General features: G+C 50.2%; 2 protein-coding genes and 1 long non-coding RNA gene across 4 annotated transcripts; 1 reads left to right on the top strand and 2 right to left on the bottom strand.

Annotated features, from left to right (window-relative positions):
• Positions 1–1,631: 1,631 nt before the first annotated feature.
• DMAC2 (distal membrane arm assembly component 2) lies at positions 1,632–7,488 on the bottom strand. 2 transcript variants are annotated; one of them, XM_043598828.1, is made up of 6 exons: positions 7,386–7,488; positions 5,810–6,006; positions 4,095–4,175; positions 3,418–3,554; positions 3,160–3,322; positions 1,632–2,738 (listed from the first exon to the last, which is right to left on the bottom strand). In XM_043598828.1, the coding sequence occupies exons 1-6, from the start codon at positions 7,401–7,403 to the stop codon at positions 2,561–2,563; spliced, it is 774 nt and encodes a 257-aa protein (XP_043454763.1). In that variant the 5' UTR covers positions 7,404–7,488; the 3' UTR covers positions 1,632–2,560. The 2 variants fall into 2 exon arrangements, with proteins under 2 accessions (XP_043454763.1, XP_043454762.1); XM_043598827.1 differs by lacking the exon at positions 7,386–7,488 and having other exon boundaries at positions 5,810–6,449.
• Positions 7,489–8,969: 1,481 nt separating this feature from the next.
• On the bottom strand, positions 8,970–23,394 carry LOC122493998. The gene is made up of 3 exons (XR_006300083.1): positions 23,384–23,394; positions 20,838–20,843; positions 8,970–9,060 (listed from the first exon to the last, which is right to left on the bottom strand). It is a non-coding gene; the product is annotated as an uncharacterized LOC122493998 (long non-coding RNA).
• On the top strand, positions 10,956–13,038 carry ERICH4 (glutamate rich 4). Its single transcript, XM_043598824.1, has 2 exons — positions 10,956–11,193; positions 12,299–13,038. The coding sequence occupies exons 1-2, from the start codon at positions 11,020–11,022 to the stop codon at positions 12,524–12,526; spliced, it is 402 nt and encodes a 133-aa protein (XP_043454759.1). The 5' UTR covers positions 10,956–11,019; the 3' UTR covers positions 12,527–13,038.
• Positions 23,395–24,093: the final 699 nt, after the last annotated feature.

Below are 24,093 nucleotides of genomic sequence, written 5' to 3'. Positions count from 1 at the left end.
CCCCTTCACTCCACCCTGGATTGGGAGGACCCTCTGATGTCTCCTCCTCGGCACCCTGTCAGCAGCAGCGGATCTGTCCGGAGCTGATCGCCTCCCCCTAAGTCTGAGTAATGGAGCCCGCGGGAGCCGCTGGAGGCCAAGCGCACAGAGGAAGTGCCGAGTGTTGATGCAATGAAAGCCAGAGTGGGAGAAGACAGCCAGGGGCAGGGCCCTGAGCGCCCTGGAAGGGTCTCCCCAGCAGGCCTCCCCCACCCCCACCCCCACGCGGGGCTGGGAGAAGAATCTAGCTTCTCCCAGGGGTGAGAGGTCCTGCCACCAGGGCTGACGCTGCTCCTCCTGGGGGGTGATTGGAAATCTCAGAGCACAGCGCTGGTTGTTATGGAACTGGAACAGGGAAAGTCCATCGAAAGTCCATCGTGGAGAGTGAAGAGCTGCCTTCCTGTGGAACACAGCGCTGGGGGGAGGTTGCAGGTCAACCATGAGCAGCCCGGTCCAACACTAACCTCCCTCAGCGCTGGGTACCCCCCTCCAGATTACGTCAGGGCCTCTCTGGCTTCTCTCCTAACTGCAGGCCACACTGGAGTCCAAGTTCCAGTCAGCCGACCGGAGAGAGCCCTTAGAACCACCCAGCTGTACTAGCTAACTCATCACTTCCAGTAAGTGCCCACGGACCCGTGAATTTGGCCCATCTGTGTGATATCCACCGTCACTGGTCTAACACCGTTAGACCCCGGTGTCCCGCGGTTTCTGACTATATGTTTGCAAATCTTGCAACTCTTCTAGTGTAGAAAGCTGCACGCCCTGGGTCCCGGCGGATGTCTGTACTCTGGAGGGCAGAGATTTGACCCTTGGTATTTGTGGGTCCGGTGATAGCAGGGGTGCTTGTGAGGAGTCTGCGGGGGCGTAGATGCCTGCTTTCAAGGCCTCTGCTTGGGTGAGGTGAGCATAGGGTTGTTAAGCACGGGAAGGCTGCTGGGCTCCTCGGACATTGGGAAGGGAAGCTCTAGTGACTTGGGAGCGTGAGATCATCTGTCTCCTCTGATTCCAACCAGACGACCCCATTCCAGATTTTGGGTCCCTTGCGTACCAGTCAGCGCCCACACTTGCACATAAGAAACTTGTCAAGGCTGGGAATCCAACCGTCATAACTCGACAACCCACAGACTTCTAGATTGTGTTTTCAGTTCTGGCCACCTGCTGGGAGAACTTTGAGTGGGGGCAGTCACAGAAGCTCCGCAGTTCTCAGTCCCTGGCCTGAGCTAAGCAAACAGACTTGAGCCTGTCATTGTCTGTGAGCACTGAAGGGCATGCCAAAGAATGTGTCCAGCACCTATGTTTAGAATTGTCACTACCGTCACATGGGTCAGGTGCAGCAGCCCCGGGGGCTCCCGGGACACGTGCTTCAGCTGGCACCTCATCACAGCCCCAGGCGAGAGCTTGACTGTGGTGCCACCGCCCCCGTGGAATTCTCCATCCCGCTTCCCACCACCCAAGAGCTCAGCCCTGAGCTCCAAAGGCAGGACAGGACCAACCCCAAATCCCAGCTTTTGTGAGTCTGTCTCCTGGAACACTCCAGATGCCAGTGCTGTATGAGCGCGGATCCAGTCAGGAGAGAAACACCACATAGTAAATTGAGCAGGTGAAGTTTAATGTAAAGAATTATTGACTTGAATGGCAAATTGAAATAACGGACTCGCTGGTAAGGTGCCTCGGCATTTACTGGAGGTCCCCCAGGCGGGGTGCCATGGAGAGTCATTTGCAGGGAGGTGCCTCAGTGCAGGCACAGCTCTGAAGCTGCCGGCGGGGGGGTGGGGTGGGGGGGTGGGTAGGGGAAGCTGCTGACCACTGAGCACTCAGGGCAGGGAGCCAGACCAAAGAGTGAGCACACCGCCATCGTCAGGAACCAGGAAGCAAAAGCCTCTCCTCCTGGAACCTCTAGGGCGCCCTCTACTGACAAACCTCTTCGTGCCACTTAGCAAAGGCCCAGGTCAGTTTTCACGGAGCAAACGAGAACGCTGAATTTGGAGCCAATACGTGGGTAAGCGGCAACACTGTGGGACCTGGGGCGCTCCCGGCATCTCTTGAGTGCAGGCCAGGGATGCCGTAGCCTGCGGTGAGCTGAGCGGTGTCACAACCCGAAGACCCATCCCCTAGCGTGCCAGCAGCGCCCCCGTGTCAGCCAGGTCTGGGCAGGAAGCAGTAGCACACTCAAATAAAGATACTTGGAGAGTCTCTGGACACAAGAGCAGAGTCTCTTACGTGCTAGTGGGCAGGTGTGGGGAAACCGTGGGGGGAGCACAGCTCCTGGGGCTGGTAACCCTCCCCCAGGCCTGAAGAGGCAGGAGGAGGTGACTGTTGGTTGGAACCCAGGAGAGAAGCCTGTGGACAGAGCCTCCTGACAGGAGACACAGGGAAAGCTGTGACCTTTCCCCCCAGGATGCAGCCAGCCAGAGCCCAACCCCCACACCGAGTGAACCCGACGGAAGCCAGAAGTATGGGGAACTGTGGGACACTCTGCCGGGTCCCGCTGAGATCCAGCCTGATGGTGGCTGGCCGAGGGCTAGGCAGGGGTGGGGCCGGCTGTGTCCCGAGGCTGCTCCTCTGGCCCCAGCTTGAGGCCCTGGGCCCAGTCGGCCCCCAGGACCTCGCAACTAGGAAGCATCTCTTCCACCAGGATCCGAGTGAGGCCCGGACTGGACACGGCAGGGAGGTCCGAGATGTCCAGTCTGCGGAGGTTCCTGAGAGGAGGCACCAAGGGGGGAGGCCCGCGTCAGGATGGCCTCTGTGTGGGGGAGGGGGTGTGCCAGCCCCCACTTCAGCCCCCAGCTCCTTAACAGTAAAGTCCTCCAGGGTCCAGAAAACGTTAGAGCGGCTCAAGTACACGACACCCACCACGTTAATCCCGGACGCACACTCTAGCTCCTACTGTTTACAACAGTGCAAATGTCACGGGGTCTTCGTTGAAACCAAAAGGAAGAAAAACCAGGCATCCTCTCCCTCTGCCACAGATTCACCGCGACTGCTCATCTGTGCCGACCCCACACGTGCTCCGGATTAGTCGTGGCGGCAGGGACACGGGGACTGCCTGACGGGCCCCCTCCCCGCTTTCCCGCACCTGTCGGGTGGGAGCCCCCACCCTGGCTTGAGCCGCGGTCTCACCAGAGGTGGTGGAGGCAGGCGAGGCCCCGTTCAGAGACTCGGGGACAGCCGGCCAGCGAGAGCTCCTGCAGCGAGCTGGCCAGCGGGTGGAGGCGGCTGAGACACCAGTCATCCACGTGGGGGCAGCGCTGCAGCCACAGGAACTGGAGCTCCTTCAGGGCCACTGCAAGGGGGGCAGGAGGGACGGCACTGAGGGCCTTTCTGGAACCCACCGCCAAAGGGAAAACGCACGGCCCTGCCCGTCTCCACCGCACTCACAGAGGCTGTCCAGGCCTTGGTAGTTGATGGCACAGCCGCTGGCATCGACGGCCTCTACGGGCACCGCCTGCAACTTCAAGAAGTCCAGAGAGAAGTGGCCACGCTGATTTGGCCGGATCCACTCCCTGCCCTGAAACCTGGAAGGGGGAGAGGGGTGTCAGCAGGACACCCCCCCCCCCTCCCCAGGCCTCCAGAGGATGCTCCCCAGCCCCGGGCGACATGGTCCCACGGGATCTGGTGCACTCGCAGGCACCTGAAACTTTCAGGCCCTGAAAGTTTTCATGGGAACAAAATGAGGGGTAGATGCATAAATGACCTGTTTCAAAGAAGAAGAAAAAAAGGGGAGAAAAACCAGGAGGAGGAAGGGAAGAAGGAGAAAGGAAGGGGCCAAGGAAAGAAAAGAAACATGGATATTTACTGAGCACGTGTGCTGTGCCAGGCCTGTTCCAAGTGCTTTGGTAGCAAAATGGCTTTGAATCTTTGCAGCAAACCTCATAGGTTGGGTACAACTGCTGTCCCGTTTTACAGGTGACAGAGCGGAACAAGTTCAGGAACGAGCCCCAAGCCCTAGAGCCAGTAGGGGCTGGAGCCCAGAGCTCATGGGGAGTCAGGAGAGCCTCAGGGTCCGTGCTCCACGGCCTCCCCCCAGCCCACTTTGGACACTTGTGCCATCATACCTGACCGCGCCTCCCTGCTTCAGGATGAAATAGGCACCCGCGACGTAGGGACCGTATCGCTGGTTGATGCGGTTGAAGGGTCTGTGGAGAGAACAGTAGCTGAGGGTGCGGCCCCAGGAGGTCCCCCCGCACCCCTCCCCCACCATGCCCCGGTGCTGCCCAGAGTCTGCAGCAGCAGGTCTGGGACATGCAGACAGACAGACTGATGACACAGGCTGCAAGGATTTACTGGTATCTATTCAGTGCTGGGCACCAACAGATAGTGGCCCCTGCCCTTGTGAAGCTAATATACAGAAGGAAACAGATAACCAGGAAATTAAGGGCGAATTGCAGAGAGACTCTGTTCCACATGAAAACAACACAGAGGGACTGACTAGGAGTGCCTTGGGTCAGGGGTGGAGAAGCAGAACGCTACTTTATTAAGAAATACTTCTTGGGGCGCCTGGGTGGCGCAGTCGGTTAAGCGTCCGACTTCAGCCAGGTCACGATCTCACGGTCCGTGAGTTCGAGCCCCGCGTCGGGCTCTGGGCTGATGGCTCAGGGCCTGGAGCCTGTTTCGGATTCTGTGTCTCCCTCTCTCTCTGCCCCTCCCCCGTTCATGCTCTGTCTCTCTCTGTCTCAAAAAATAAATAAACGTTGAAAAAAAAATTAAAAAAAAAAAAAAAAAAAGAAATACTTCATGCAGGAGGTGACGCCTGAGCAGAGATTTGAGTGGTGGGAAGAAAGTCGAAGGTCAAGGCAAAAGCCTGCCAGGCTAGGACAACAGCTAGTGGAAAGGCTCAGAGGCTCAAATTAGGATGGCAGAAAAAAATAGCCACGTGGACACCATGCTGGTGGGCATAAGGGGAGTAGGGGTAGGGGTCTCAAGGCTCAGATTTTAGGCCTTGGAGTCTGGCTTTCATTCTAGTTGCAAGGGGAAACCATTTGAGGTTTTTAAGCAAAAGAGTGTTTTCCTTTTTTTTTTTTTTTAGTTTATTTTGAGAAGGAGAGAGAGCGAGAGCGAGAGAGAGAGCGAGAGAGAGAGAGAGAGAGAGAGAATCCCAAGCAGGCTCCACACTGTCTTTGCAGAGCCCGATGTAGGGCTCAAACTTACAGAACTGTGAGATCATGATCTGAGCTGAAACCAAGAGTCTGATGCTTAACGGACTGAGCCACCCAGGCGTCCCTCTATTTTAGTTTCTTAAGAGTCCTTTGGATGATTTATAGACCATAGACTGGAAGAGGCAAAGGGGGATCAGTTTAGGAGATTAATGCACTAACCCTAACCATAAAATGAAGGGGCTGAGACCAGACTAAAATAGGACCAGTAACAACGGGTCAAATTTGCGATGATCTAGTATTTTATTGGTGGGCTAGAGGTGGAAAACAAGAGAAGAAGGATCAGGGAGGACTCCTTGGAATGTGGCCTGAAACACTGGGAACAGTGCTGCTGTTTCCTGGGATGGGGAAGGCTTGGGGGTGAACAGACTTTCTTAGGGGCAAGTCAAGGGCTTGCTGTTCCCCATGTTAAGTCTGAGGTGCCATCCATGTCTTGAGGTGCCTCCAAGAGATGGTGGGCAGCAGGTCACCCATATGAGCTCGAACCCTTGGGAAGGGTGTGGCTGGAGATGAAGATACAACTGGGCAGTGCTGGTATGGAAGCCACACGGCTGTCCGGGAGTCACAAGGGCAGGATCTGAGTTCTCCCCGGTAAGGCCCAGCAGCAGGGTTCTCACCGATTTTTCTGGTGCACCTTCGACACCCGCTTTCGGAGCAGATGGTCCCTGAGAGCCTCCACGTCATAGAAGCGGTCAGCCAGGAACTGGAGCAGCGACCTCCCCTTCTTCTGATTGCCCTCGGGGGCCACCACCCTGCTCAGGCCACCGATGCCCCTGGTACCCCCATTCCATACTGGGGCCACCAGGTGCAGGGACTGGGGAGGATGGGAAAGGAGACGCTGAGCCTGGAGTGTCCTGTGAGAGTCAGAGCCAGATACCCCTGTTCTTGGTCCATGAATTGTCACCCCAACACTGCTTCCTGGCTCACAAATTTCTCCTTTCAGAACTTCCAAATTCTGCTTTTGGGACCCCCCCCCTCCAGATTTCCCCATGTTTCCCCCAAATTCAATCCTAAATTCTTTGATTTGGCCATTCTTGGTCATCCCAATTCTCCCCCGATCTTTCCCCAAACCCTTATGTTTGTGTATTATCTGAGCTCTTAATTTCCCACAAAATATCCCCTTAATTATACCCCATTTTCCTTGGAGTCTTCCTAAATAACCCACTTCTATCTCCCCAAAATATATATATTTTAAAGATTTTATTCGTAAGTAATCTCTACGCCCAATGCAGGGATCGAACTCACAACCCCCAAGATAAAAAAATATATATTTTTTAAAGATTTTATTTGTAAGCAATCTCTACGCCCAATGCAGGGATCAAACAACCCCCAAGATCAAAAGTCCCACGCTCTACTGACTGAGCCAGTCAGGCGCCCCCCCCCGCCAAAATATAATCTTAATTTTTCTTGGTTTCTCCAAACCACCCTTAATCTACCTCCTCTTCAATCTTCCTCCAGTCTTCTCTTAGCCTGCTCCAATTTCTCCTTCCGTTTCAACCAAATTTTCTCAACAATTTGCCCAAATCCTTATTTTTCCTCAAAATTCCCAGGTTTCCAACCTCTCACTTTATTTTGCCCTAAATCCATTCCTTGATTTTACTCAGGTCTTCCTAAATTCCCTCCAGGAATATCGCAAGTTCTTCCCTTAATTTCCCCTAGGTCCCTCCCTCAGAACTGCTAAATTTGACCCTTTGTTTCCTGTCCTCAATTCCCATCATCCCTTTGCTTTTCCATAAAAATTCCGAACTGTCCCATGAGCTCTCCTCAACTATATCCTTTTGTCTCTTACTGTAGGCCCTCAAACCCTGGCTTCTCCAATCCCTCCCTAACCCCCTTCCTTTGCAGGTCCCACTCCCAGGCACTCGCCAGCCCGACTCAATAGAGCCCGCAATCCATCCCTCCCTCTGATTGGCTGGATGCGCCATTTTCGGAACACACTCCCTGCTTCCCCATTGGCTCCCCCAGCCAAGTCTCCGCCCCGCTTCCTCCCTAAAGCGCCTCGGCTATCTGCGACTCACACCGATCCTTCCCGACCCCCAGAGGCTGCGTGTCTGCGATCCCATCGCGAGCCTTAGTGGGAGAGGCCTTCTGCTGCCTCTTGCTCCTTGCTTCCTGGGTGTTGACAGAAACCCTGAAGGCTGAGACAGCAGAGCAGGCTTCAATCTGGGGGCTCATGGAGATCCGGTCACTTACCGCCTTGGGCGCCGCCATCTTGCTAGGCTACGTAACCGGAAGGGGCCGGTTTTTCTTAGGCCACCCGCTTGATTGAGCCTGAGACTACTTTTCCTAGGGTGACGCCCCCTCTATTTTTCCGACTCTCCTCTTAAAGGCACACGCACTTTTTACTCCGGTTTAGGGATTCCTCCCACTGCCATTTCCATGGTCCTTACAATCAGACTCTGCAGGCTTTTCCTAGGAGATAGCGGTTAGTCCTTCCTGGTAGACTGGTAGAGTACCCTTCCTCCGACTGTACTCACAGTCCCCGTGAGCTGCTCTCTTCCTCCGGTTTTCACACTGACTAGGAAACTGAGTCATTCTTTACACCAGGATCAGGGGAGGAAAAGGTCGAGTGGGTGGTGCGGTTAGACTTCAGGATAAGAGAGATGAGGTCTCAAGACAAGTACTGTGATGTGTCTACAATTTCAGTTTGGAGTTCAACTCCATCTCTCAGTGTGAAGATTGAGTATTGAAGTCTTGTGGATAGAATTATTTAGGTGTTTACTGCGTATCTAGCACGTGGCCCACACTGTTTTGGGTACTGGGGTTACTATGGTGAAAGACCAAGCCCTTATCTCAGGGAGTCAACATTCCATGGCTGAGAAAGGATTGACAAGAAACAAAAGAATAAGCAAGATAATTTTAGGTAACTCATTTGATAAGAGGCAAATAACAACAGGCAATATAATAGGCAGTGACTAGGGAGTCAGGACGTGAGTAAAAAGTCCTCTCTGAAGACGTGGTCTTTAAGTGGAGATGAAGGATAAGAAGGAAACAGCCATTCAAAGATCTAGGGGAAAGGTGTTCCAAGCAGCTGTAACAGCCAGTGCAAAGGCCCAGGGGTGGGAACCAGCTATCAGAGAGAAGTAGGAGACTAGGTCAGAGAGGTGGGCAGGAAGTGGACTGTGCCCTATTCCATTCTCAGGGGCATGTCATGATATGATTTACTTTTTTTTTTTTTTTTAATGATCCATTTTTTTTGCACCCATAGCTACAGAGACATTATGATTCCGGGATATGCAACCATGCAACACAGACCAACTAGTCAATTCTAAACTAAACTTGGCTTCACAGGGTGCCTGGGTGGCTCACTCGTTTGAGCGTCAGACTTATGCTCAGGTCATGATCTCACAGTTCGTGGGTGTGAGCCCCGCTTCAGACTGTGCTGACATCTCTGGGCCTGGAGCCTGCTTCGGATTCTGTGTGTGTGTCTCTCTCTCTCTGCCCCTTCCCCAGCCCCAATCGCACTCTGTCTCTCTCAAAAATAAATATTAAAAAAAAATTAAAAATAAACATTAAAAAAATTAAAAATAAGATAAAATAAACTTGGCTTCTTACAACTACCCTCTACGTGCTGCAGTCCAAAATGACACTAATCTCACATGAAAAGTTGTTATAGGGGAACCAGGAACCTGGCTTTGTGGCCAAATGTAAAAAACGACAAGTGTAGTAATGGAAGTGGAAGTGTAGTAAACGGAAGTGTAGTAATTTGGTGGTTAGTTGGAACTCTGGTGCCCTTCACTGTGCTGCTTCATTCTTCTTACTCTTGTTTTTTTTGTCCTCCTTCCGCCCATCCATGATAGCTCTCGGTAGGTTTGAGTAAGCCATCTGAAACTTGTTCACTTCTTCGGGAGCTCACCACAGTGCTAACCTTTGCCATCAGTAGCTCTTAACAGACACTTGCTGTCTGAGGGCTCACAGCCCTCCGCAGAACTTTCCTTGGAATGGGTTTAGTCTGACCATCATACTTCTTTAGGGTGACCAGCACGCTGCATGACAAACAGCACTTCTAGAAGAATCTGGTCAGCTTCATCAGGAAGTGCTTGCTCTCCAGCAGCACCATGGCTCAACATAAGGCCCAAGAAATTCCTGGTTTACATTTTAAAAAATTGTTTATTTATTTTGAGAGAGAGAGTGAGAGCCCAGGAGAGGGGCAGAAAGAGGGAGGGAGAGACAGAGTCCCAAGCAGGCTCTAGGCTGTCAGCAGAGATCCCAATGCGGGGCTCGAACTCCCGCACCGCGAGATCATGACCTGAGCCAAAGTCAGCTGCTTCGCTGATTGAGCCACACAGGTGCCCCTGATTTACGTTTTTTTAAAAGATCATTTCTGCCGGGTAGAGAACAGACCTTAGGCAGTAAGGGTGGAAGTGGGGGCCAGCCAAGAGGCTACTGCAGTAGTCCAAGCAAGAGGTGAATGGAGACAGGAGCAGGGATGGGGCAATGGAAAATGGTGAGAAGTGCTCAGATTATGAGTCTGTTTTGAAGGTTGAGACAATAGCTCAGGAAACTAAAAGGATGGGAAGGCCAATTATGGAGACAGGGAGACTGGGAAAGTGATAGATTTGAAAGGGCAAGTGCGGCGGGCTGAAGAGAGCCCCCCACTCCACACGCACAACCTCCAAAATTCATGCCTGATCCCTGAAACTTGTGAATCTGTTATTTTATATGGTAAAAGGAAGGCATGATTAAGTTAAGAATCTTGAGACAGGGCGATTATTCTGGATGATCAAGATGGGCCCAATGCAATGACAAGGGTCCTGTTAGCTAGAAGGCAGGGGGTCAGTCAGCAGGAGATGTGACGGTGGATGCAAGAGTGATTCAAAGAAGCCAAGGAATGTGGTGGCTTCTGGAAGCTGGGAAAGCCTTGGAAATGGATTCTCCCCTAGAGCCTCCAGAAGGAGCCCAGCCTTGTGGACCCATTTTAGACTTCTGGTCGGCAGAAGTACACTAACTGTGCGTTGGTTTAAGCCACAAAGTGGTACTTTGTTACAGCGACAGCAGGAAACTAACACAACCGGGTAGGTCCCAGTTCAGAGCTGTGTTGACCATATTCACCTTGAGACGCCTGAGACGTCTAGGTGGAGATGCTGAGTAGGCGTCTGGAGCTCAGTATGGAGGTCAGACTGGGGTCTGAGACCTGGGAGCCATGGGTGTGCAGGTGGAATTCAAACCCTAGGCCTGAGAGAGGGACTCTAGCAGAGGGAGGCCCACACCCCAGTCTTTTCCATGGCAGGGCCTACGCTGATAGCGATGGACTCTGTGGGCAAGTCAGGGGTCAGCAGCGCCCACTGCTCAGCTGTGGGCCAGCAGCCTGGACCCTGTGGCACCGCAGCTGAGGCATCGTGGCCTGGAAGCCACCCCTGGCTCCTCAGGCACACTAACTGGAAGGCCCTGGGGTGGCCCAAGTAGGGAAGACAAGGTCCAAGCCAGAGAATGCAGAGGAAGTGTGGAGGCTGAGGAGGAGCAGTGGGAGGGACACAGGAGGGGATGGGGCAGATGAGGCCAGGCATCCACAGACCACAGCACCCACGAGGGGTTAGGCCTGAGAAGGGCTCAAGAAGGGTGGGGGTTTTGGTGTCCGCCAGAGGGGGTGTGGCTGGGCCCTTGTGAGCAGAGCTGAGGTTAGACTTTAGAAGGAAGAAAACCCCCGTGAGGCTGCCAATTCTTACCAGAGAGTGGACTTTGGAATTCTGTCCCAGGCACCTGCTCCCCCTTCCCGCGCTCTTTGCTCCCTCCCCCCCCCCCCCCACTTCCCCTACCAGCTCCTCAGGGGACTGGGTCAATCTGGACCTTGTCACTTTCTGCTCCTGGCTGCCACTACTCAGAGACTATGGAACTGTGGAGGCAACTGAGGCAGGCGGGACTGGTGCCCCCAGGACTGGGCCCACTTCCCCATGCCCTGAGGGCCCCCCTGCCAGTGAGGAGAGCTGGCCAGACCCTCTCGTTCCCAGGAGTAGACACTGCAGGTGCCAGGGAGAGTCTGCTGTGGATCTTGGAGGAGCTGGTGAGTGAGGGGTTTGGAAGGGCAAGAGATGGGGGCAGGTGGGGGTGGGGACTGAGAACTCCTGGGTGAATGGGAATGAATAAAATTGCAAAGGGGCCAGAGATTGAAGGGCAGAAATTAATAGACAAGAAAAAAAAAAGGAATTAAGAGACAAGAATAGAGAAACAAGCAGAGAGAGAGAGAGACAGAGACAAAGAAAGACCCAAAGAGTGAGAGTCAGGAGTAGAGACAGAGAGACTCAGAAAAAGAGAGACAGAGATAGAAAGCAGAGATTGAGAGCAACAGAGACAGAGACTCAAATTAAATCTGAGACAGAGAGATGGAGACAGGCAAAGGCAGGGGCAGAGAAATAGAGACAGAAAGGGATATGGAAAGACATAGAGACAGACAAGGGGGGACAGAGAACAAATTCAGGTAACAAAAGAAAGACACACAATAAGGGAGGCACAAAGATTCAGAGACACACAGAGAGACAGTGAAGGATAATGAAATAGAGACAAAGACGGGGGAGACAGAGGCAGAGATCCAGAGACCCTGGGAGAAGCAGGCTGGCAGTCAGGATCCGGGACACAGGGAGGACCCCGCCCAGGTGCTGCAGGCCTGGATTGTTAAAGAAAAGCTTACTTGTGACTTGTATTAAAGACAGTAAAGTGATAGGTGTAGGGACCACTTCAGTGGGGGAGAGAGAAGGGCTCAGCTCTGAACACAGTAGGGGCAAGTGGGAATTTCTAGCGAAGGAGCCAGTGGGGGTCAGTGGATGGAAAATCTAAGTGAAAGCATCAGGGGGAAGCGGGGCATCTGGCTCCACCTATCGACTACTGGATTCTTGCTGGAGACAGGCCAGGGAGATGAGACGTGAGCTGGGCAAGGGATGGGGCGCCAGGAACCAGATCAGATAGCGGGAGTGATCAGTCGGGAGATTCTTGGTAAAACTGGATTTACGAGGAAACGCACAGATAGGCCCAGAGAGGGTTTAGGAGCTTGGCTGAACTTTGGTCAAGCAAAGAATCTTCTCCAGGACTCCAGCAGGTTGGGGGGGGGGGGGCACGCTGACCCCCCTGCCCTCCGGGGCGGGGTGCCCATGACTTCCCCTTCCCACTGGCAGGGGCGCCTCCGCCAAGTGGACGTCCAGCTGCTGGGCCAGCTGTGCAGCCTGGGGCTGGAGATGGGGGCTCTGCGGGAGGACCTGGTCACCTTCCTGGAAGAGGAGGAGAGCCTCGTGGAGGAAGAGGAGGACGAGGAAGAGCCCGAGGGGAAGCAGGAGGAGGGACACTTGGGGGTCTCCTTCTCAGCCCCAGGCCACCAACTCCCGGACTTTGAGATGACGATCTGAGGCCCTGCCAGGTGCTTCTGATTGACACACGAACGAGATGCAAATTTATGCAAAGGAGGGGGGATTTGCAGGTCAACTCAACCTGCCGACACAGATTTGGAATCAACACATGTTCCTTAAGCAAATACATTCTCTGAAGATGTCTGCACGGAGATTGAGGGGCTGGCCTGGGACCCCCGGGGTGTGTTTGCAGGCGAGGTGGGAGGTTTGCAGAGAAACTGTAGGTGTATTTGCAGGTGGGTTGCAGGGGAGACGTGGGTCTTTGCAAACAGGATGGAGATGCTGGCAGGTGGGCAAGGCTGCCCAGTATGGTGCCCCTCCCACCACAAGTGGCTGTTGAGCACGTGAAACATGGCTGGTCTGAAGTGAGGTGCACGGGACACGGAACTACAGATCGAATTTCGAAGGCTTCCTATGATCAAAAGAATAGTTAAGACATTTCAACAATCTAAAAATTTTGTTGAGATGCTATTTTCTGCATAATGGGATAAATAAACATATTACTAAAATTAGTTTCTCCTGTGTATTTGAAAATTTTTTTAATGTGGTAAAATGTATATAATGAGTTTCCATTTTAGCCAAATTATTTTTTATTTAAAAAAATTTTTTTAATGTTTATTTATTTTTGACAGAGAGAGAGAGAGACAGAGCACGAGCCGGGGAGGGGCAGAGAGAGAGAGGGAGACACAGAATCCGAAGCAGGCTCCAGGCTCTGAGCTGTCAGCACAGAGCCTGACGTGGGGCTTGAACTCACAGACCTCGGGATCATGACCTGAGCCGAAGGTGGACGCTCAACTGACTGAGCCACCCAGGCACCCCCCAATTTTTTTTTAATGATTACTTATTTTTGAGGGAGAGAGAAGAGAGAGCACGAGCAGGGGAGGGGCAGAGAGAAAGGGAGACACAGAATCCAAAGCAGGCTCCAGGTTCTGAGCTGTTAGCACAGAGCCCGATGTGGGGTTAGAACTCATGAACCGTGAGATCATGACCTTGAGCCGAAGTCGGACGCTTCACCCAGATGCCGCTGTCAGAATCTCCTTCCTTTTTGTGGCTGAATAATATTCCATTGTAGAAACACGCCACATTTTGTTTATCCATATTTCTGTCAATGGGCTCTTGGATTGTTTCCACCCTTTGGCAACTGTGAATAACATTGCTGTGAACAAGGATGTGCAAATATCTGTTCAAGTCCCTGCTGTCGATTCTTTTGGGGATATACCCAGAAATGGAATTGCTGGATCCTGTGGTAATTCCGTGTTCGAGTTTTCTGAGGAACCCGCAGACTGTTTTGCACAGCAGCGGCACCATTTGACATCCCCACCAGCCATGTGCGAGGGTTCCAACTTCTTTCCATCCTCCCAACGCTTTTCTTTTTCTTTTCATCCTAATGGATGGGAGGTGGTATCTCATTATGGTTTTGATTTGTGTTTCCCTAATGATTAATGATTTTGAGCATCTTTTCGTGTGCTTGTCTGTTTTACATTTATTTATTTATTTATTTATTTATGTATTTAGAGCATGTGTGAGGGGAGGGGAGGGGCAGAAGGAGGGAAAGAATCTTATGCAGGCTCCGCAGCCACCATGGAGACTGGCTGCAGGTTCCATCTCATGCCTGTGAAATCATGACCTGGGTGGAAATCAAGGTTTGGACACTTAACCGACTGAGCCACCCAGGTACCCCCTTTTTTATTATTTTTTAAAAATATTGTTTTAGTTTTTATTTATTTTTGAGAGAGGGTGGGGGGAGGGTCGGAGAGAGGGAGACACAGAATCCTAAGCGGGCTCCAGGCTCTGAGCTGTCAGCACAGAGCCCAATGTGGGGCTCGAACTCACAGACTGCAAGATCATGACCTGGTTGGATGCTCAATCGACTGAGCCACCCAGGTGCCCCTATTTTTTTTTAAAGATTTTATTTTTCAGTAGCCTCTACACCCAATGTGGGGCTTGAAGCTCCAACCCTGAGATCATGAGTCACATGCTCCACTGATGAGCCAGCCAGGTGCTCCTTTTTACATTTTTATTTTTTCAAGTTTATTTATTTTGAGAGAGAGACAGTGTGAGTGGGAGAGGGGCAGAGAGAGAGAGAGAGGGAGAGAATGAGAATCCCAAGCCGGCTGTGCACGGTCAGCACAGAGCCCAATGCAGGACTCGAACTCACAAGCCGAGAGATCATGACCTGAGCTGAAATCGAGTCAGACGCTCAACCGACTGAACCACCCAGGCACTTCACATTTTTACATATTTTTTAAATGTTTATTTATTTTTGAGGGGGGGGGAGGGGCAGAGAGAGAAGGAGACACAGAATCCGAGGAAGGCTCCAGGGTCTGAGCTGTCAGCACAGAGCCTGACGTGGGGCTCAAACTCACAAACCGCGAGATCATGACCTGAGCTGAAGTCGGACACTCAACCCACTGAGCCACGCAGGCGTCCCACCTATTTACATTTTTAAATATGACGGCTAGAAAATTGAAAATCACGATCAAATTTCCCGTTTTTTTACTACATGTCACCATTTCAGATGTTCGTTAAATGGAATGTGGGTGTGAGCACATGGGCAGCGAGGGTTTCTAGGTGTTTCAGAGCTCCACCTGCAGGAGGCAGATATCTGTGGATGGCGGCCGAGGAGAGAAGTCCCCCTTGCACATGTCCCTATTCCTGAGGTCTACGTTTGCAGAAAGGATGCCTACGTCAGCAGGGGGAGGGCTCCCGCCTAAGTAGAGACATCTCTTCAGGGGAGACATTTGGATGCTCATAAGATCATTACTCCTGGCGAAGACAAACACATGCTCACGTTTTTGTAATTCTTCATCAAACCACTTTCTAGTTGGGAGTGAGGATGTTCCCAGAGAAGTGATATGTTGGCGGAAGACGTGCTGAGTCCCTGTCCGTGGGGATTTCCTCCTTAGAAAAACCTGCTTTTTGTCCAGGGGAGTCCTGCAAGACTGGGAGGGGGGGAGGTACAGGGAGATTAAGGGGTTCAGGCTCCATCCCCAAACTGATCCTTCTTTGCCAACCTTGGCCAGGTCTGCGGCTGCGGGGAAATCTGCTGTGGGGGTGGGGGGAGAGCACTGAAAGTCAGACCCCAGCACCCGGGGAAGGAGAAAGACACCCCAAGAGCATACAAAGGAGCAGAGTTCCTCTCCCCCATGAGATACTCTAGAGAGAGGCTGAGGACAGTCTGGGGTCTCTCGAAAGCTCTGTCCAGGCTGTGCGAGTCAGATGACTCAGACCACCAAAAGCTGGAAGAGGAAAGAAACGGAATCTCTCCTAGACTCTCTGGGGGAATGTGGTCCTGCTGATACTTTGATTTTGGATTCCTGGCCCCCAGAACTGTTGCAGAACAAACTTCCTCTTGTTTGAAGCTACCAAGTATGTGGTAATTTGTTATGGCAGCCACAAGCTGCCAAACTAATGCAGTGTCCCCCTCCAAGGCAAGAAGACCACCCCCCCAATAGAAACGGGGAGATATGTCTTCCCAGCACTAGCTCCCTAATCCCTCAGATCCTGTGGGGCCCTGAGGAGACACCTAATGCCTACGGCTATCACATCCCCAGCACCCACCCCCACCAGGCCCCCGCCGCTGCATTCCCCATCCTGTTCTTGGCTTGAGCCCATTGTGCACAAGGACAGTCACTAACTCTATCATCCCTCCTGGATTCAGACACAGGCACCTTCTGTGCAAAAGGGCTTCCCTCACCCCTGGGCCCTGGTATCTGCTGGACGAACAGGACCCAGGTTCAGAGTGAGGAGCTCCTATTGTCACCTCCAGTGGGGATCGGCTAGGGGATGGTTTTTACAGCCTTTTTTTTTTTTTTAGTGAATATAATTTATTGTCAAATTGGCTTACATACAACACCCAGTGCTCATCCCAACAAGTGCCCTCCTCAATGCCCATCACCCATTTTCCCTTCTCCCCTACCTCCCCATCCACCCTCAGTTTGTTCTCTGTATTTAAGAGTCTCTTGTGGTTTGCCTGCCTCCCTCTCTGTATCTATTTTTTCCCTTTCCCTTCCCCCATGGTCTTAAGTGTCTCAAGATCCACATATGAATGAAAACATATGAGATCTGTCCTTCTCTGACTTATTTCACTCAGCATAATACCTTCCAGTTTCATCCACATTGCTGCAAATGGCACGATTTCATTCTTTCTCATTGCCAAGTAGTATTCCATTGTATATATAAACCACATCTTTATCCATTCATCAGTTGATGGACATGTAGGCTCTTCCCATAATTTGGCTATTGTTGAAAGTGCTGCTGGGGCGCCTGGGTGGCGCAGTCGGTTAAGCGTCCGACTTCAGCCAGGTCATGATCTCGCGGTCCGTGAGTTCGAGCCCCGCGTCGGGCTCTGGGCTGATGGCTCAGAGCCTGGAGCCTGTTTCCGATACTGTGTCTCCCTCTCTCTCTGCCCCTCCCCTGTTCATGCTCTGTCTCTCTTTGTCCCAAAAATAAATAAACGTTGAAAAAAAATTAAAAAAAAAAAAAGAAAGTGCTGCTATAAACATTGGGGTGCACGTGCCCCTATGCATCAGCACTCCTGTGTCCCTTGGGTAAATTCATAGTATTGCTATTGCTGGGTCATAGGGTAGATCTATTTTTAATTTTTTGAGGAACCTCCACACTGTTTTCCAAAACAGCTGCACCAGTTTGCATTCCCACCAACAGTGCAAGAGGTTTCCCATTTCTCCACATCCTCGCCAGCATCTGTTGTTTCCTGATTTGTTATTTTAGCCACTCTGACCAGTGTGAGGTGGTATCTTGGTGTGGCTTTGATTTGTACTTCTCTGATGATGAGTGATGTTGATCATCTTTTCATGTGTCTGTTGGCCATCTGGATGTCTTCTTTGGAAAAGTGTCTATTCATGTCTTCTGCCCATTTCTTCACTGGATTATTTGTTTTTCAGGTGTTGAGTTTGGTAAGTTCTTTAAAAAAATTTTTTTTCGGGGCGCCTGGGTGGCGCAGTCGGTTAAGCGTCCGACTTCAGCCAGGTCACGATCTCGCGGTCCGTGAGTTCGAGCCCCGCGTCGGGCTCTGGGCTGATGGCTCAGAGCCTGGAGCCTGTTTCCGATTCTGTGTCTCCCTCTCTCTCTGCCCCTCCCCCGTTCATGCTCTGTCTCTCTCTGTCCCAAAAATAAATAAACATTGAAAAAAAAATTTAAAAAAAAAAAATTTTTTTTTCAACGTCATTGACTGGGCCAGAGCAAAATTCCAGGTGACATTTTCAAAAGAAAGAAAATTCTCCCATGGGGGAATAAGACAGTCAGGTATCACCATTTCTGTAGGCTTTTTTTATAGCTAGAGTTGATGTGGAATTCATATGGAGGATGAGCACAGCCATTTGCCCTGTGAGGCAGGGCTGGCTTCACAGGTTAGCAATCTGTGCAATCACACACTTAGAAGGGCCTGAACTGTCTCTAAAACTATGCTTTTGGCATCCTGAGATTACTAATGAGTTTTGAACAAGGAGTCCTGCATTTTCACTTTACGTTGCGTCCTGCCATTTATGTAGCTGGTTGCCCAAGGAGTGACCATGGATTGATGGGCTCTTGTAAAAAGACAGGTTGAGGCACCAGGGGCTGCAATATGTACTGTAGCCACTAGAGGGCGGCAGCACCCCAAGGTAACCTGGGGAGATGGGAAGGCGCACCAACATTTTGCTTTTTTCTACTCTGTGTACTTGTATGTCTCTAAATGTCTCCCCCCCCCCCCCACCCCCGCCCCAGTCTCTGTAGCTCTCAGCGGAATGTTTTCCAGCCTGAAGGTACTTTAGAGATACACATTAAAAAAAAATTGTTTTTAAATTTTACTTTAGAGAGAGTGTAAGTGGGAGAGAGGGGCAAAGGGAGAGAGAGACTCTCTCAGACTTGGGGCTCGATCCCACATTCTTAGGATCATGACCAGAGCTGAAGTCAAGAATCGGATGCTCAACCGACCAATCCACCCAAGCACACCAGAATTTACAATTTCACAATCCAAGGTGGGAAGCAGGGTGATTACAACTGTCTGACTCAAATACGAATAGCATTAAATAGATATAATAAGGTCTATGCTAAACATTGGTCTTAGGATAGTACTGCAGAGACGGGGAAGGGAAAAGTGTGCGTGTCATGGTGATGGGGAAGAAAGTACTTGAGTTCCCATTTTCTAAGACGGAAGTGAAAAATCACTAAGTAGCCTCAGAGTATGTTGAGCAGAGATGACTGGGGTTCCATCCAGGGGAGCTAGTGCTGTTCCAGGGAGATCTACCCAGCATGGCCCCTGACAGAGAAGTCAGGTCTTTTCTGGGGTCACCTTGAGACAGAACACACAGCAACACAGGGCTTATCAGGGCAATGTCTAGCATGGTCAACAATACAAGAAAGAACATCTGATGGCAGGGAGCCAGCACTGTTGTGCTCACAGTGTGAATATCAGGACTAGAATAAAAATTGCCTTGTTCGAGCTGCAGTGGGATTGTGTAACAAATTCAGATGTCCCTGGGGTTGTAGGCCATCCACATCATAATGATATCTCTGTTCTGGCCAAGCCTTACACACCTGATTAAGATTCGTCCAAGAAGCCCAAACTTCTTAGGTCTTTGTCCATATGACATATGATGGGGACTGACCTTTTTCTCTATCTCTCACTGTTTTTTGAGTTAGGGGGATGGAATTAAAAACTCATGGGGCGCCTGGGTGGCTCAGTCGGTTGAGCGTCCGACTTCAGCTTAGGTCATGATCTCACGGTCCGTGAGTTTGAGCCCCGCGTCGGGCTCTGTGCTGACAGCTCAGAGCCTGGAGCCTGCTTCGGATTCTGTGTCTCCCTCTCTCTCTGACCCTCCCCCATTCATGCTCTGTCTCGTTCTGTCTCAAAAATAAATAAACATTAAAAAAATAAAATAAGGGGCGCCTGGGTGGCTCAGTCGGTTAAGCGTCCAACTTCAGCCCAGGGCACGATCTCGCGGTCCGTGAGTTTGAGCCCCGAATCGGGCTCTGGGCTGATGGCTCAGAGCCTGGAGCCTGCTTCCGATTCTGTGTCTCCCTCTCTCTCTGCCCCTTTCCCATTCATGCTCTGTCTCTCTCTGTCTCAAAAATAAATAAACGTTAAAAAAATTTTTTAAATAAAATAATTAAAAAAATAAATAAAATAAAATAAAATAAAATAAAATAAATTAAAAAAACCAACTCATAATCCTTGTTTGATTCATGACCCAGTATCATCACCAGTCTGTCAATGCCTGCCATCCTTTTTTAGAGAAGTATTACTTATTTAATATTTTACTTATATATTTGGAGGCAGGCTCAAGTTGTAGCTTCCAGAAAGATCTCCATGTTGGGATTAGAGATAGAGATTGCTAGGGAAGCTGTTGCTACTTCCTGGAGAGAAAAATTGGAAAATCAAGACTCTTTATTGGCCTCAAGCCACAGCACCTCTACAGCCTCTCAGTAGCAACAAGACTGGGAACCACTGGCTCCACTGGCCTGAGTGCCTGGAGGCACAATGTACATCTCACAACCCACTCTGCTTTTCCACACCACACACGTATGGCTCTGCTGTCAGTCAGTCCGGGAATTGATGTCTGTAGCTTGTCAGGCTTTGATGGGCTTTCCAAGGGGATTGGAGGAGAATGAGATAAGTCAATCTGGGCATCTCTCCTAGGCCTCACTGGGGCATCTCCACAATGGAGACCCAAGACCTTCATTCCTCCCTCCTCCCAGCCTGACCCTCCCCGGGTCTTCCTCTTCTCAGTCAAGGTCAAGAGCATCCCTCAGGTGCTCAGTTCAGGAAACTTGGCATTATCCTCGATGCCTCCATTCCATCACCAAACCTGAGATCTGTCCACAAAATATAAATAGAATCCAAACCACCATCATTCCTAAGTAAGGGTATTGTGACAGTCTCCTGACTGGTCTTCCCGTTGTCTCCTTGGGTACACTGTCCTGTACACCAATCTCCCCACTTAGGATCTCTGTTTCTCAGGGATGATTTCCTTCCAAACCCCAGGTCATTCTTCTTCTGTTCTAAGCCCTCCTGCTGTTCACATCTCAATCACACCAAAACCCCAAGTCCTCCCACAGCCCACAGGCCCTACATTGATGATATCTAGAGTGAGGATGGCCTGCTAGAAGACAAGAGTTTCCACCAGAAAGTCAATCAGCTCAACACTTTGGTTGAGAAAGTCTTGCAATGAAGAAAATGTCAGCTAAAAGAAATAGGGCACTTAGTGATGTGGCCCATCTACTGTGTGGCCCAAGCTCCTGAGCTCCTTGCAGATGACTCTTTGAGTGGCCCTGCCCCATCCACCTTGTTCCTGCCTTTCCTTCCCAAGACATCGTACTCACCCGTGTGTTCCAGCCACAGTGGTTTCCTGACCCTTCCTCCACATTCAAGCCAGCTCCTGCCCCGGGGCATAGGTGCTTCTTGGAATAATCTTCGTGCAGAGATTTACATTACTGCTTCCTCCCTCTCTTCAGGTCTCACTCAGATGTCACCTCACCATGGTAGATTTCACTGAGCATCTTATAGAACAAGAAAGATCCCCTTGTGATACTCTCACTCCTTCTCCGTCACCCTACTTTGTTTTCTGTTAGATGACCTAGAAGACAGAAATACTGCTTTTTTATATCTTTTCTTCCAGATTTATTGAGTATACTTGACAGTCAATATCGTCTTAGTCCAGGTGCACAACATCCTGATGTGATATATGTATATATTGTGAAATGATCTCTTCAAGAAGTGGAGCAAACCTGCACCACCTCACATAGTTACAAACTTTTCTCTTAGTAACTTTCAAATGTGTAAGATGGTATTGTTAACTATAGTCACCATGCTGTACATTATGTCTGCAGGACCTACTTATCCAGAGGATTTTATCTTGTTATCACCTTTCCTCCTCCCCACCACCCCTGCCTCTCAGGCAAGGTAGCTATAAACTGTTCTCTTTAAGATTCCACACATAAGCGAGATAGTACAGTATCTGTCTTTCTGTGACTGACTGCTGCCACTCAGCACAGTGCCCTTAAGGTCCTTCCATGTTGTGGCAGATGGCAAGAGTTCCTTCTTATTTATGGCTGAATAATATTCCATTGTATAAGGTCCCACCTTTTGTTTATGCATTTAACACTTGATGGGCTTTTGGGTTGTTTCCCTGTCTTGGCTGTTGTGAATAAGGCTGCAATCAACATGGGGGCTCAGATATTGTTTTGAAATAGTGATTTCATTTCTTTTGGAGATACACCCAGAAGTGGAATTGTTACATTGGAAGGTAGTTCTATTTCTAATTTTTGGAGGACTCTCCATATTGTTTTCTACAGTGGCTGCACCAGTGCACATTCTGACCAACACTGCACAAGGCCTTCTTTTCCTCCACATTCTCCATATCGCTTGCTCTCTCTTGTCTTTAGATACTGGCCACTCTAACTGTGGGGTGACTTTATTGGGGTTTTGGTTCGGTTTCCTGATGACTAATGATGTTGAGCACCTTTTAATGTACCTGTTGGCTAGCTGTATGTCTCCTTTGAGAAAATGCCTATTCAGCTGCTCTGCCCATATGAATAAGATCATTTGGGGGGTTAATTGCTTATGAGACATATGATTTGCAAATATTTTCTCCCATTTGGTAGGTCGCCTTTTAATTTTGTTGATTGTTTCTTTTTTTTTTTGCAGAAGCTTTTTATTTATTTATTTTAATGCTGTTGAAGTAGGTTCCACATCCAGAGCCCAACAGAGGCTCGAACTCATGACCCAGAGATCAAGACCTGACCTGAGCTGTGATCAAGAGTTGGACACTTTGCTGACTGAGCCACCCAGGTGCCTGTGCTGTGCAGAAGTTTTTAGTTTGTTGCCGTTGAACTTGCTTATTTTTTCTTTTTTTAATGTTTATATATTTTTATTTTGAAAGAGAGAGAGAGAGAATGAGGGAGGACCAGAGAGAGAGGGAGGAGAGAATCCCAAGCAGGCTCTGCACCATCAGTGCAGAGCCTGATGAGGGGCTCGATCCCATGACCTGAGCCAAAATCAAGAGTTGGATGCTTACCCAACTGAGCCACTCTGCACCCCCCACACTTGTTTATTTATCCTCTAACTGTTGATGCTTTTGGTGTGAAGTCCAAAAACTTATCACCAAGTCTGACGTCAAGGAGCTTACTGCCGTTGTTTTTTTCTTCTTCTTTTTTTTAAGTTTATTTATTTATTTGAGAGAGACAGAGATAGTGCAAGTGGGGAAGGGGCAGAGAGTGGGGAGAGAGAGAATCCTCAGCAGGCTCCATGCTGCCAGCACAGAGTTCCACCCAGGGAGGGAACCTACAAAACTGTGGGATCATGACTCAGATGAAAACAAGAGCTGGACACTCAACCGACTGAGCCACCCAGGTGCCCTTGCCTGTGTTTTTTTTCTACTGGTTTTGTGGTTTGAGATCTTACATTCAAGATTGTAATCTCATTTGAGTGAATGTTTGTCTATGGTGTAGCTAGTGGTCTAGTTTCATTCTTCTGGATGTGGCCGTCCAGTTTTCCTAACACCACTTATTGGAGAGATGGCCCTGTCTCTACTTTATATTCTTAGCTGCTTTACCATTAACTAATTAATTTCAAACATTAACCCATTGCCCTTTTAGGACATACTTTTTCCACCACAAGTTGGTTTGAGGTGAAACCACTCAGATTGAGAAACTGTGTAAGAAGTCAATCGTGCTCAAATTAGAGAAGCTGTAAAGACTTTTCACACTCAAGATGATGTAGCACCCTCCTGTTATAGCCACACGTCAAAGAGCAGACAATATTGGAGCAGTTGCTCCAAGAGACTGAAAACACCATCAGGATCTGGCCCTTCCATCTTTTTTTTTACATTTATTTATTTTTGAGAGACAGAGAGAGACAGAGCACAAGTGGGGAAGGGCAGAGAGAGAAGGAGACACAGAATCTGAAGCAGGCTCCAGGCTCCGAGCTGACAGCACAGAGTCTGACGTGGGGCTCAAACTCACAAACCCCAAGATCATGACCTGAGCCGAAGTCAGACGCTTAACTGACTGAGCCACCCAGGTGCCCCATGAGAGGCTGATGTTTAAATGCTTCCTTTTGATGATGAGGCAAAAGAGCCAGAACAATGCAGGCTGCCCATCCCCAGGTGAGCCTCAGGAGAGATGTTCCCACTAGGTGGTTGTTCTCCTCACACCCTGTCCCCTCCATGGTCTCTCCTGAGCCAGGGTCCTTCCTCTGGGACTTCAGATTCATCACATCCCTGCATCCCTGCCCATGTGTAACTGGCAGGTGTCTCAGCCCACCAGCAGGCAGGGATGCTGGGGCTTTGTGGACCCAAGCTGCAAAGACTCCTAGATAAAGGGAAGGTCAGTTTAACAAGCCCAGGGCTACTGAGCCCAGTGTGGGTCCCACAGCCCAGGGCTGCGTGAGGGTCAAAAACGGAGAAGAAATCCAGTGTCTTAATGTGATTCCCTAAGGTAGCTTGAATCTAGAATGATGGCAGTCCCAAGAGCACCATCTGGCTCTCTGGGGTAAGGATGGGTGATTTTCCAAGATCAGTTGCTCTGGAACCATTTCTTGTGATTTGAAGTTCTCACCTGCTCTGAGG

The sequence above is a fragment of the Prionailurus bengalensis genome, chromosome E2, assembly GCF_016509475.1.
Source record: "Prionailurus bengalensis isolate Pbe53 chromosome E2, Fcat_Pben_1.1_paternal_pri, whole genome shotgun sequence".
Lineage (NCBI taxonomy): Eukaryota > Metazoa > Chordata > Mammalia > Carnivora > Felidae > Prionailurus > Prionailurus bengalensis.
Note: the sequence above shows the minus strand (reverse complement) of the source record. Positions and strands in the feature narration are given on the sequence as shown.